A 14,136-nucleotide genomic window follows, 5' to 3' on the forward strand; every position below is an offset into this window, starting at 1 on the left:
GAAGGTACATTGACTTCCCTTTCAAAACATTCCATACACTTTCACATTTTAAAACTGTGTCTATGAACCTATTTTTTCAATATATGCTTAACTACCATTAAGTAAAAGCTTATGAAGCGCTTACATGCATTAACACTTTCAAGCTTTTGTGCATTTCCAAATTTGGCAATTAAACACATCGACATCTACTGTATATACACATTTCAATCACATTCCTTCTTCATCTATGATGAAGGGCAAGCAAATATCTCCCCCAACAAACAACAAGTGAGATGAACCAAGCACTGTCCTCCACCAGAAAAGTTAGACATGCTGGCGGATATGGTACACCTCAAAAGACAGTATTTAGCCTATAGCCTGATGCCCCATTATCCCGCCTGCAGCCCGAGGTTTGTTTTCACATCCTGAGCTTCTTGTAAAAGACGGCAGCGATGCAGAGGGCAACAATGCACACGAAGGCTAAAACACCTACAGCCGCACCAAGCCCGGCGGAAGAACTCGCATTGTGTGTTTTGGTGGTCTGGCCAGTAATGACATCGTCTTGGGTGACGATCTCCGGGGAGGTGATGGTGTGGAGTTGGGAGAGGTCGGCTGGCTCATCGTCCGTGCTTCTCCTTTTCCTGTTGTTGCAGTTCATGAAGCCGCTGCAGGTGGAGACCTCGCACAGGCGCGTGATGCAGTGCAGGTAGTAGGTGGAGACGGTCTCGTTCCGCTGCTCCATGAAGCGGAAAGCCGGGAAGGAGAAGCGGGCGCTCTGGCTCATTCCGTTCTGGATCATGCTGGTGAACTGGTCAACCGTGCAGGGTACAAACAGGTTGAAGATGCTGGAGTTGCTAGGAAGTGGGGAGATTGAGGCGTAGCACCGGTCCAGAAGCACGTTGTACTGGGTTGTCAAGTTGGTGGCCTTCACCTCTACGAAGATGTCGGTCCTCAGCTCGATTCCATTCTGTGGCATCACCAGGGGCGTTGTGTAGGCACTATCGCTGAACAGCTCCAGGCGCAGGGTGCTGATGAAGCTGCCATTGTTGTCCTTCAATGCAATAGAGGAGGCTGACACATCAATCTGGGTGTTGTTGATCAGGTACTCTAAGGGGTAGGCGCAGGAGTAATAGTACTTCATCTCAGCATTGTAGGTGATTGTCCCTGTGGTGGGATCGGAGGATCGCACAACGCCACTGACGTTGACTGTCTGGATGTTGGAGAAGTCTGAGAACACTCCTGTGCCGGCAGCGCTGGTGGTCCTGAAGCCACTTCCACAGGCATGGGTATTGTTCAAGGGGAAGGTGAAACGCACCACGGGTGGATTTGCAGACAAATCCAGGGTTCCCTTGCAGGCTGGGTCCGACATATGGTTCACGATCATCAGCGTTTCGTTGTAGCCGGTGTAGACGATAGGGCAGGCTTGGATTGCCAGACTGATGGAGTTGGTGCCACATGTCACTGCGATGTCAGTGTATTCTGGACGCCTCGCTTCTCCTATATCTGAACAGTCACTGAGTGACAGTTGACTACTTCTGCCAATGATGGTGGCGACGATTAGAAGAACGTGAAAATGCATCTTGGCTATATGACAGTTTTCAGCTCCTGCGTCTGGAATCTCTGGATACCTTGTTAAGTCAGCTCTGACGGCCAACGCAGGTTGATGCTGGTGATGGCTGTTCAGGACTCTTTTATAGTATGTATCTTTCACTGCGATTGGCTAAAAACAAGGTCAAAGCACCCAGCTATATGCTAACAATTGCATTGTATTTTAAGGAGAAGGGCGGCAGCTGTGAATCATACCCTGGGGGCAACAACCTGAAATCTGAAGCATTATTGTCTTCAGAAACTGTAACAAAATAAAGATATCTGACCTGGTGCTGGGTCACAGTCAAGTAACTTAACATAAAGTACAGTAACCCATATCTGCTGTAAGTACAGAAGATCCCATACAAATCCTCCGGATAGAGAACAATCAGAAATGACCCAGTAAGTATCATCTGTAGCGGACACTGACCCACTGACATTGATGATCTATAGTTTCACTTTTTTTTCACTTTAGTGTTTTTCCATTTTCCCCATTCAACACTACTCAGAAGAGAAGGGACACGAACTAAAACTAACTCCATGTGAAAATTAAAACGTGTTTGGCATTAGGACATGAAATGGTTACGAAACTCCTTAAAAGACATTATAGTACAGAGAGTAGAGCGCATAGGAATCCAAATTCAGAACGAGGTATTCTGAATTACTTGGATGCAATTCTTGAAACTCTAACCTCAGTCTCTTAACAGAGCCTCAAACCCCACACTTAGTTGACCAGGGTCCTCCAGGGCTCGTCAACAGGGGGGTCCGGGACCCCTAGGGGGTTCTCTGAGTTACTACGGGGTGTGATATGATTTAACCACTTGAACTCTAGGCATCCCTATAGCCGATCTACAAGCTCACAATGCCTTGCGCAAGGCGTTAAGCTAAGGGTCAAGTGTGTTAAATAGGAATGGTGGTTAAACTGAGAATACAAATAGTGCTGTCTAACATCTATGAGATCTACAGTATATGAAGGTAAATCTGAAGTATAATTATATAGTGGGAGTTCTTCATCTCTCAGATAGGGGGTCCTTGGGCTGAAAAACGTTGAAGACCACTGCTCTAATACTTATACTGTACTATAGGTTCACTATAGTATCTCCATTTACACAAACTATTTGCCGATCTACAAGCTCACAACCCGTTGTGATGTGTGGTGAGCTCGTACTGTAGATCAGCCATTTTCGCAGAATATAATGTTCGCCCTGGGGACACTAGGGTTCATGCAGTTAAGGCAATTGGCCAATTATACTATTCCACTTCTCTTTGTGCTTATGCAGAATGCAGAACACTTAACGCTGTTGTCATGGTGTGTAGAGGCAATTTTCATTCCTCTTTGACATTCCAATCAAAACAGATTTTTTCTATTGGCCAGTGCATTCGCACTGACACAGTTGATCATCGGGTAAATCAATCGGGATGTTAATTTAAAATATCATGTACAATTGTGCAAACCATGAGGCCAGATTGGAATGAGTAAACGAAGATTAAAGTAAAAGATTATTGCTGCTTTCTTTCGTTTTAGCGATTTTAGCTGTTGTTGACAGGGGGGCGGGGGCATTCGAACATTCTTTAACCAAATTTCTCTGTGTTTTCTTTATTATAATTTACTATAGTCCTACTAGACCCCAGGAAATTACATCTGGCCACAAAAGCTCACGGGATCTACTGGCGTGAAGGGGGATACTATAGGGGGCTGCCATACATATTTAGCCCCATGTTCAAATGCCCCACAGCTGAAATCGCTAAAACGAAAGAAAGCAGCAAATGAAAGAAAACTCATCTTTTGCTTAACCTTAACCTAAAACATAAAACAGGAAAAAAGTTGTCATTTAATTAATATTCACACCAAACTCACATGCTGAGGGTTCCAGTGCACTGATTGTATGTCAAACTGGAGCAAGAAAGCAGGTGTCGATAGTCGGGTTGGTGCAATAAACAGGCTGAAATCCACCATAGGGCACTTTTGGACCAAAATAGCGAAAACAGCAGATCTACAAGCTCTCAGTGCGTCGCAGTGTGGCGCGTTGAGAGCTTGTAGATCAGCTATTTTCGGTGGCGCAACCCAGCACTCTTTATCTACTGGAGATACGGTGTACGACATGGATTTCGAAAAACAAATTAGTTAAACTCAAAATGTTGCGTTCCAAGTTGAAGAACTGTCAAATAAACATTTATCCCCTGGGGCGGTGAAATGCAAAGTCATTGAAAGTTAAATACAACCATGTTAATGGAACAAGTTAGAAAGCTGGGTGGCCTTTTGTACAGAACAATCACAAACTGATTTGTGATTGTTACAAACTTAACAATTAAACAAATTAAACATTTTGTGCTTTAATATTGTCTATATGAATTGGCAGTTCACAGATAAACTCAGAGTGTTAATATGTGGTTCACTACAAACTATGAACCTTACTCATACTTTCAGTCCCTTTCAGACCAACAGTATCAGTATTTTATCTACACCAAATCCGAATCCTATTTTCTTTTCTTGTCTTTTTCTGTATTCTCAGTACATTCCTAATTGAAACACTGTCTGGTACTGTAGTACTGAAGTGAAATCTGCACTCGCCCAGCCTGATAAGTACAGTATTAGCCTTTGGCCATCGGCCCTATGAAATTCCTCATATACCTGCTTGGTATTACAGTATACGTGTCTTCACACCGCGCGACACCCTCGACACTTCTCCTATAAAACAAGAAACAAACTCTTCAGCCACACTACTGTACCGCCACGAAAGACAGAAAAGGTGGATTGAGTTGACTCGGGTCCAAGTGTTTTAGCACCTGAACCCTTGCGAGTACAATAAACGTCAGTGGGATATTTATAGCGCAGTATATGGAGAATGTTCAATTCCCTGCTCCGCAATAATGCGCGTGCATCTGCTAAGCGCATCAGAGGGGAGGCAAAGGGCCCTTTTCTGCTCCAGAGGGGAAAGGGACATGAGGAGTGAAAATAGAAAATGTTCAGCACGTCAGACTCCCCGTGTGCCACTGTACACTTTCTATTAACTTACACTTTAAGCCCCCCGTAACCCAAACCCCCGAGCCAACTGCCGCCCTCTCTCACCGATGCCCCGTTGGGGTGGCGGCCTGTGGGGACCGAGGAGGGCTATGTTTAACTCCGACGCTCACCTTTACAGCCGTCAGGAGAACATGCCACACAGAGAGAGAGCATGGTGATCCAGTCGGTCACGTCCGACATGACCCGTCTGGCAGCCTGCCACTCTCGTATACCTTCAGGAAGAAGCAACTGTCATAAAGGTTCTCCTCCTCTCCCGTGTAACACAAACCCTTCCGCCTAATTGATGTTGGCTTCACATTACCCATGCAAGCCACATTCTAATTCATGTTTTACAATGTAGTTGTTTTATTTGTGTTATTTTTTCCCATGTTAAACACTTGAAAGTTGTATAGATCTACTAAACTACAGGCTCACAATGCATTACTTGCAAACCCTGTAGTCTGTATTTTCGGCAAAGAGAGGGGAAAAAAGGAGTGGATCTAGTATTGAGAAGCAGGTGACTCTGCAGGTCAACTGGTTGAAGTATTGAGAAGCAGGTGACTCTGCAGGTCAACTGGTTGAAAAGGATTTAGGTTAAACATCCGTGAGCTCCATCCACTTGCATGGAGCTCGCAAAGTCTTGCGAAGTCTCGCGATAGATGAGCCTTTACGTTTTACGGCTGGAACACAGCAACGGCGTTACTTTACTATGGAGTAAAGTGTGACGATTTTCGAGCGATGGAAATGAGCGAATTAGCACTAAAACCCCATTGAGGGCTTATGGTGGGGTAGGGGAAATAGCCAATAATGCGTTTTTGCACAAAATAACACCTGGACCACTTTGGTGCGGACCTAACAACGAAAGGTAAGAGAGCCTTCTAGCATGACACTCTCCTTTAAGTAGTACTTTTATGCCAATACTTTTGTACTCAATAATATTTTTTTTACTTGTAAGAGTAGCATTGCTACTTTTCCTTAAGTAAAACAAATGTGAGTACTTAATTGTCTTTAACCAGCGCTGGGTGTAGCCGTGAAGAGATGGAGGGTCACGGGGTGCATGGTGACACGTCTGCGTCATGTGGAACGTGTACAGTATGTGGAAAAACACAGGTGGAACATGAAAGACATATTATATTATACTATGGGAACAATGAGATTATAGTGCAAGACTGAAAGAGGAAAAAAAGGGGTCACTGAGAGCTCGCTGAAGCAGTAAGCACACACACTGAAGCAGTGGCCTTATTAAAGGACAACTTTAGTTTTTTTCAACCACGGTTCATGTTTTAGGTTGTTATTAGAGAAAGTAAAAGGTGAGTGTATTTCTATTTTCATTTGCTGCTTTCTTTCGTTTTTAGCAGTTTTTGACAGGGGGGCGGGGGCATTCGAGCATGGGGCTAAATATGTATTTCTTTACAACATTTTATAGCGATTTCTTTTTTTATTCTTTACTATAGTCCTACTAGACCCCAATAAATTACATTTGGCTACAAAATATCACGGGATCTATTGAATGTGTCAAAGTGACATATTGAGCCTATGACACAGTGTGGCTTCCCCCCAGTAGGCTACCTTCACATTCAGTAGATCCTGTGATCTTCTGTGGCCAGATGTAATTTCTTGGGGTCTAGTAGGACTACAGTAAATAATAAAATAATAAATCACTATAACATTTTGTAAAGAAATACATATTTAGCCCCATGCTCGAATGCCCCCGCCCCCTATCAAAAACAGCTAACATCCCTAAAATGAAAGAAAGCAGCAAATGGAAATAAATTAACACTCATCTTTTACTTTCTCTCATAACAACCTAAAACATGAACCTTGGTTGAAAAAAACTAAAGTTGTCCTTTAACCACTTAAACCCAATATTATACAATTAGTTGGACGGAGTCCCCCAGGGGTCCCTCATTATCCCCCTCTCTTTTTGTCAAATCAGTTATTGTTGATTTGTTTTCAGTTAGTGCTGCAAAAAAATAAGAGCGATTTACAGTAAGCAAGAACAAAAAACATACATCAAATATAGAAAAATAGTCATCATGAATCATACATAATAAGCTAAGAACCTAACACTGGAATATTTATAAATGAACTATGCATATATACTATAATAGTGCTATATGTCTACATTCAATTTTGTTCTTTGCCATTGTTTTATCATTTTAACTACTTGTGTTTTATTGTATTTTATTTTTGTGTCCTGCCCTGTGAAGCACTTTGAGCTGCATTTATGTATGAAAGGTGCTATACAAATAAAGTTTATTATTACATAAAATGCAACCTACGTTACAAGCCACATTCGTTGGCTCCAGGTGGAGCATTTTTTATGTAGTAATGTTCAGCAACTATAGACTATGAACACAATAAAAAAAATGGGAATTCACATTTGAGTGAGAACTGTGCAGAACTACTTTTTGTTGTCTTATAGGAGTATTTGTCATTGTACATTTACGCATACAGTACAGTACATGACACGTGTCCTTGTGTGCAGCGTGGGACGGGTCATTATGACTCACAGAAAGACAAAGGTATACTGTACGTATAGTGGAGGGATTAGTAACCCAATAAGACCCAATGAGGCCCAGTCTAAAACATTTCTTTTAACCCATTCTGACCCGAGATCAGATTCATACGAGGTTTCCACTGGACACACGCTGGTCTGACGAACCCATTCTGACCTGAGATCAGATTCTAAAAATGTCAGTCGTTCTTCGATTTTTTTCAAAAATAGCAGACCTACAAGCTCGTATCGCGCCACTCGGTGGCGCGATATGAGCTTGTAGATCTGCTATTTTCAATAGCTAAAGCATAGCATGATGCCAACACCAAAATGGGTGCCCGGTCAGAATGGGTTAAATCAGTTTTCTGAGAAACCTACAGTGTGTTGAAACCTTACAGTATGTTGCTTGCTATATATACAGTATAGGCTTTGTTGTCGAGCAGAAACCTCTAATCACCTTAATTTAACTTTTTGTGTGTGTGTGTGTGTTTTTTTTTTTTAATTAATGCACTAGTCGATCATACTAAAGCAGTGGTTTTCACCAGTCTTCATATTAACCCTCTAAGACCCAGCGTTGCTTTTTAGCAACAATTTTATTTAATTTAATTACTACTTTTTTTTTTTTTCTGTTCTTTTTTCACCTAAACGTCATCAGTGATGTTCATTGCAATGCCATTTCAATGCCATTGGTCATGATATTTGCATATAAATACCCCCCACAGAGGCTGAAATTCACACAAATAAAAAATGTCTGGACTCTGTGCGATTTTGAATTTTTTTTTAACCTAAAGGTCATTACACACTGGCGAATTAGCGACGCGATATATTCGTGCGAATAATTCGCATTTAAAAAAAAACAATTGAAGTCCATGCAAGCTTCCACATCAGTGGCGAATGTGCGAATGTGCGAAAATGCGACCGTTTTCGCTTTTATTTGTTCGCTCTGGTGTCGTATTTTGCAGAGATTCGCAGGCGAACTGCAACATGCAATATTTAGCATTTTCAGATCGCTTATTCGCATCGCGTCGCTAATTCGCCAGTGTGTAATGACCTTTAGACTTTTGACCTTTACCCTAATAAAAGTAGGTACAATAATTGTAATATAATTATGTTTTTTTGTGATCATTAGAATGTCTAGAACATGTTTTATTCATTATTGTGAAAGATATCCCCCAAATGTAAATTATTAATTTATTATATAATTATTATAAATTTTCCATCAAACTTTTTTTTTTTTTTTTTTTTTAACATATGTTTTAGTGTCAGTCCTAGTAGTACAAAGTAGTAGTAAGGTTGAAATCTATTTTTTGCAAGTAGAAATGAATGCGGGTGTTAGAGGGTTCATTATTTATTCGGCATTTGAACCACGGACCACCATGATATTTAGCCTCTCAGACCCCAAAACTAAAGAATTGTGCCCACAATTCCATGCTGAATTGATGTTGGTACCATTAGGAGAGATAACAGGCAAACGTTGATCAAAATAACAATGATTTTACATTATCTAACTGTGTATAGACTTCTTTGTAATTAGGTAACATAGATGTTTAACTCTTGAGAGTTCTTTTTAGACGCTCAAGACGAGTCAAAGATCTATAAGGGTCCATGTTGGTTACCAACTTTCCAAGGACCACTGGTGGTCCCTGGGCCACTGGTGGTCCCCGGGCCACTGGTGGTCCCCGGGCCACTGGTTGAAAGCCACTGTACTTCAGCATCGTCCAAAAGTAGCAGATCCACAAGCTCCACAAGCTTGTTGATCTGCTACTATTTCTACTTTTGAACGTGAATCCTGAAAAGTAACAGTTTTAGACACAATGAGGTTTTCCTACGACGACGTACTGTAGCTAAAATCTAAATGAACTCACAGAATAGATTCTCTCCCGGTTTGAATGGGTTGAACTTAAAACAAAGAAGTCATGAATGACTCCGCGTGCGCCTCTCTACGTACACCGAGCAGCCTTCTACAGCCAGCGAGCTGCTGAGAGGCCCCACAGAATCACACCGAGAGAGAGAGAGAGAGAGAGAGAGAGAGAGCCTAGGACTTGGTGTGAAGGTGTTGCGTGGCCGCAGTGACAGATCCTTGTGCGTTGACAGTCTTTCCGCAGAGGTCTAGCTATCCGCGAACCGCAGGCAGCCCCTCTCAGCCAGACAGACACCTTTGCGTCTCGCCACAGAGCAAATAGCTCCGCATAGGACGTTTTGCCAAATGGACATGCAGTTAATTGCTCACAGACACATAGCCATGAGCTTTCTAATGGGTGGGTGGACAACGGGTGGGGTCATTTTATTGGGCTATATTATAGCACATGCCAGATTTCAGTACGATAAAAGCTGTTGTTGACCTGTGGTCCTCTACCTTTAATCTTTCTAAGATTACGGTAGCCTATTTAAACCCCAGCAGCTATCGTTTAAAATAGCAGATCGACACGCTCACAACGCGATAACCTACCGACCACCCTACTGGGTGCCACCCCTACCAATTAAAGACACTGGACGCAGACAAGAATACAACTATTATTGTATAAAGAGAGCTATCTTAAGAGGTTTACGAACAAAAAAAGGCAAGAATTGCGCTGTGGTATTCTCAGCTGTTTTTTTTTATTGAGAGAGAGAGAGAGAGAGAGAGAGATAGATACTGTACAGCAAATGCCTCTCATGCAGTACTGTGACTAACACAAAAGCAATAATGTACTCACACCACTCAGATTCCGTCACAGACAAATGTGTAAATCGATTTTACAGCATTCGTATTTGTGTCCCATGTAATTCTAAAGTGTGTGTGTGTGTATGTGTGTGTGTGTGTGTGTGTGTGTGTGTGTGTGTGTGTGTGTGCGCGCGCGTACAGTACGTGTCTTGTGTGTGGTGCAGGCACCGTACATGTCACTGCACTTGCGTGTCTGTGTATGCGGGCATGAAAACAGTGTGAGTGAGAGAGCATGTGTGTGGGGCTCCTGGCCATATAAATCATCTCAGCACAGCTGTGGCCCGCTCCTCTATCTATCCTTAGATAAGCCTTCTCAAATCTCCCCCCGACATCATGTGGCCTGGCGCTGTTCACAGGCTACCCGCCTATCAGACTTCTCAAGTTTGTGTGTGTGTGAGCGAGCGTGTGTGTGTGTGTGTGTTCCTGAGAACGTGCAAAATTGACTGTGCACACACTGTGCGAGTGCGTGTGTGTGTGTGGGTGGGTGTGTGTATGTATGTTCTTTCACATGCGTGCATGTACGTGCACACGGCATGTGCTTCGGAAACATGTGCCTGTATGTGTGTGCTGTGCCTGCTTGGGAGAATATGTATAGTTTACATCAACGACGGTTCTCATACTGTTCTGTGCCAAGCTTAAGGAGCCCAACATTGATGTGTATTTGGCCACGGACCACCAGCCTGAACATGTTTTATGATATACTGTAGGGACCCAACCCAAGAGGAGAAGAGAAGTGTTGTTGACACTATCAAGATTTTTCAAAAACGTTGAGAAAAATAGCAGATGTACAAAGCTCGAAGTGTGGCTCAGAACCTCACAGTGTGGCACAAAGTGAGCTTGTATATCTGCTATTTTTTGCATAGCCAACATATAAATCGATAAAGTGCTTAAAGCGACTGCGATGCTGTACAAACTAATGTTGCTGTCCCCGGACCCCACTTTGAGAACCAATTGGTTCACATTAAGTCAACGTGTGATCTCTTGTCCACTCTACAGCATATATCTATCTATCTATCTATCTATCTATCTATCTATCTATCAATGTACCATGTCTCTGTATGTCTGTAATCCACGTAACTCGAGAACCGTTCGCCCCACTGACTTCAAATTCGACAAACGCATTACACCACCAAAGGGAGTACCCGGCCTTAAGTCGGTCGGACCCACAGTTGTCCAGAGCCGCGATAAAAGGCCCCTGCCCAGGCTCTGGGACCGGGCCATAATTATAGCCAATTGATCACACCTGATCACCCCTATAGATCTCCATATATGGAGCTGGCCTGTTCTGACATCACAATGCTGTTCTTCTGACATCTGCATAGAGTGTCCATAATTTGGACATGCCTGACAAAGAACTCCATATATGGGCATACAAGGCATACACAGACATAATAACTGGGTGGGGGGGGCATGCATTTCCAACTTGCATCGTTCCAAGTAGGCCAGTGTCCAACGGGCATCGCTCTAGTACTGTATTATTAACCCATTCATTCCACCAGTCTATAGAGGGTATGCGCATGCATGAAGTCAATGGCAAATAGAGTGGCAAAGTGAGTGGAAAAGAGTGAGTTTAATACAATCAGACATGACTTTTCTGTTTGGATGCATGTGCTGTCAATGGCCGTCAAGAAAGTCGTTTTTTTTGCCACATTCCCGCATATCTTCCGGATATGATGATGATGTCACGTCACGTGCATACTGTACCCTCTATACCTTTCAACAACCTGGAAAGGCTCGACCAGCTCTCAGTTTTCATTTAGTTTTATAGTCACATTTTAGTGATCTGGAATGTTTTAGTGTTAAGTCTAGTTTTAGTTGACTAAATATCATAAGACTTTTAAGATTTTACAAAATATTGTTTGCAGCCAAATCCATATAATGTTGGGTGTGCTTGGTGTTTGAAAAGCACTGACATAGAAAACCACTGACATATATACACATTACGTTTTTCAGAAAACTGTTAGTTTCGTAGACATTTTTTTAATTGTCCTCAGGGTCTTCATGGGTTACACATTAAATGCAGACGTTTGGCTGGGCTACAGAGTTTCAACAAAAATATCATTCAAATTCACAAATACAAAGAGCTTTACGTTCAAGTTCTTTATTGTTGTCAACTACACACACAACAGCTAGTAGCAACATTGTAGGCAGTGAATTTATTGTACTCCAAGCATACCTCAATGGGTGAAAAAGAAATGAGATAGAAACGAGTCAAGATGACTCAAGAATAAATTTTCTTTAAAGTGTACTTTAAAGTACACAAAGTATAAGCAAAGAAGATTAATTCAATATATTCAATAAATTAAATGGTAATACTTTGGAAGGTACATTGACTTCCCTTTCAAAACATTCCATACACTTATTAAAACTGTGTTTATGAACCTTTTCTTTTATATATTTTATTTTTATTTTCAAAATGTTGCTATATACATATACTATATACACATTTCAAACACATTCCTTCTTCATCTAAAATTAAAATAGTCCTACACTTTTTAACCTATGAAGGGCAAGTAAATATTGTGAGATGAACCAAGCACTGTCCTCCACCAGAAAAGTTAGACAAGCTGGCGGATATGGTACACCTCAAAAGACTATAGCCTGATGCCCCATTATCCCGCCTGCAGCTTTAGAAGGTTTGTTTTCACCTCCTGAGCTTCTTGTAAAAGACGGCAGCGATGCAGAGGGCAACAATGCACACGAAGGCCAAAACACCTACAGCCGCACGAAGCCCGTCGGAAGAATTCACATCGTGTGTTTTGGTGGTCTGGCCAGTGATGACATCGTCTTGGGTGACGATCTCCGGGGAGGTGATGGTGTGGAGTTGGGAGAGGTCGGATGGCTCATCGTCCGTGCTTCTCCTTTTCCTGTTGTTGCAGTTCATGAAGCCGCTGCAGGTGGAGACCTCGCACAGGCGCGTGATGCAGTGCAGGTAGTAGGTGGAGACGGTCTCGTTCCGCTGCTCCATGAAGCGGAAAGCCGGGAAGGAGAAGCGGGCACTCTGGCTGATGCCGTTCTGGTTCATGGTGGTGAGCTGGTCAACGTCGCAGGGTACAAACAGGTTGAAGAAGCTGGAGTTGCTAGGAAGTGGGGAGATTGAGGCGTAGCACCGGTCCAGAAGCACGTTGTACTGCCCTGTCAAGTTGGTGGCTTTCACCTCTACGAAGATGTCGGTCCTCAGCTCGATTCCATTCTGTGGCATCACCAGGGGCGTTGTGTAGGTACTATCGCTGAACAGCTCCAGGCGCAGGGTGCTGATGAAGCTGCCATTGTTGTCCTTCAATGCAATAGAGGAGGCTGACACATCCATCTGGGTGTTGTTGATCAGGTACTCTAAGGGGTAGGCGCAGGAGTAATAGTACTTCATCTCAGCATTGTAGGTGATTGTCCCTGTGGTGGGATCGGAGGCTCGCACAATGCCACTGACGTTGACTGTCTGGATGTTGGAGAAGTCTGAGAACACTCCTGTGCCGGCAGCGCTGGTGGTCCTGAAGACACTTCCACAGGCATGGGTCTTGTTCAAGGGGAAGTTGAAACGCACCACGGGTGGATTTGCAGACAAATCCAGGGTTCCCTTGCAGTCTGGGTCCGACTTATGGTTCACGATCATCAGCGTTTCGTTGTAGCCGGTGTAGACGATAGGGCAAGCTTGGATTGCCAGACTGATGGAGTTGGTGCCACATGTCACCTCGATGTCACTGAATTCTGGACGCCTCGCTTGTCCTATTGTACCACAGTCACTCAGCGTCAGCTGACTACTTCTGCCTATGATGGTGGCGACGATTAGAAGAACGTGAAAATGCATCTTGGCTATATGACAGTGTTCAGCTCCTGCGTCTCTTTTATAGTATGTCTCTTTCACTGCGATTGGCTAAAAACAAGGTCAAAGCACCCTGCTATATGCTAACAATTGCATTGTTTAAGGAGAAGGGCAGCAGCGTGGGATCATACCCTGGGGGCAACAGGGGCAAATCCAAAGCATTATTTTAAATTAGACGTTTTGAAATTAGACGTTTCTGCCCGGGACTCAAACAAGTAAAAATAGCAGATCTACAAGCTTCCCGCCTTTGATTTCATTTTTTTTTAATCATTGAATTTTGGCTTTAATTCATGAAAATGTTTTGTGGTGATTCAACAGTTTTGAAATAATAATTAAAAACAAAATGTAGGAAACCAAAAATAAAAGGACCCAAAATAATTGTCCGCGACCCACTGGTGTAGATGGACCCGTCGCCACTGCTGGTCATCCCCCCTTCCCCCTCTGTCTCTCTCTCGCTTTCATCCACAGTAACTCACACGCACAATCCCACCTTATATTACTGTATATAATGTATACCGGCCCCCTCTACACTAGCCTACATACTG

At 43.0% G+C, this 14,136-nt stretch overlaps 2 protein-coding genes across 2 annotated transcripts; both read right to left on the reverse strand.

Moving 5' to 3' along the window:
- Positions 1-397: 397 nt before the first annotated feature.
- Positions 398-1,558, reverse strand: LOC310866505 (zona pellucida-like domain-containing protein 1; the record flags this gene model as incomplete). The annotated part of the gene is made up of 1 exon (XM_083776139.1): positions 398-1,558. The coding sequence occupies one exon, from the start codon at positions 1,556-1,558 to the stop codon at positions 398-400; it is 1,161 nt and encodes a 386-aa protein (XP_083632265.1).
- A 10,857-nt stretch (positions 1,559-12,415) lies between these two features.
- Positions 12,416-13,576, reverse strand: LOC310866506 (zona pellucida-like domain-containing protein 1; the record flags this gene model as incomplete). Its single annotated transcript, XM_083776140.1, has 1 exon — positions 12,416-13,576. One exon carries the CDS (start codon positions 13,574-13,576, stop codon positions 12,416-12,418), a length of 1,161 nt encoding a protein of 386 aa, XP_083632266.1.
- Positions 13,577-14,136: the final 560 nt, after the last annotated feature.

Source organism: Protomyctophum parallelum (genome assembly GCF_964188405.1).
Source record: "Protomyctophum parallelum genome assembly, chromosome: 11".
In the NCBI taxonomy this organism is placed as follows: Eukaryota; Metazoa; Chordata; class Actinopteri; order Myctophiformes; family Myctophidae; genus Protomyctophum; species Protomyctophum parallelum.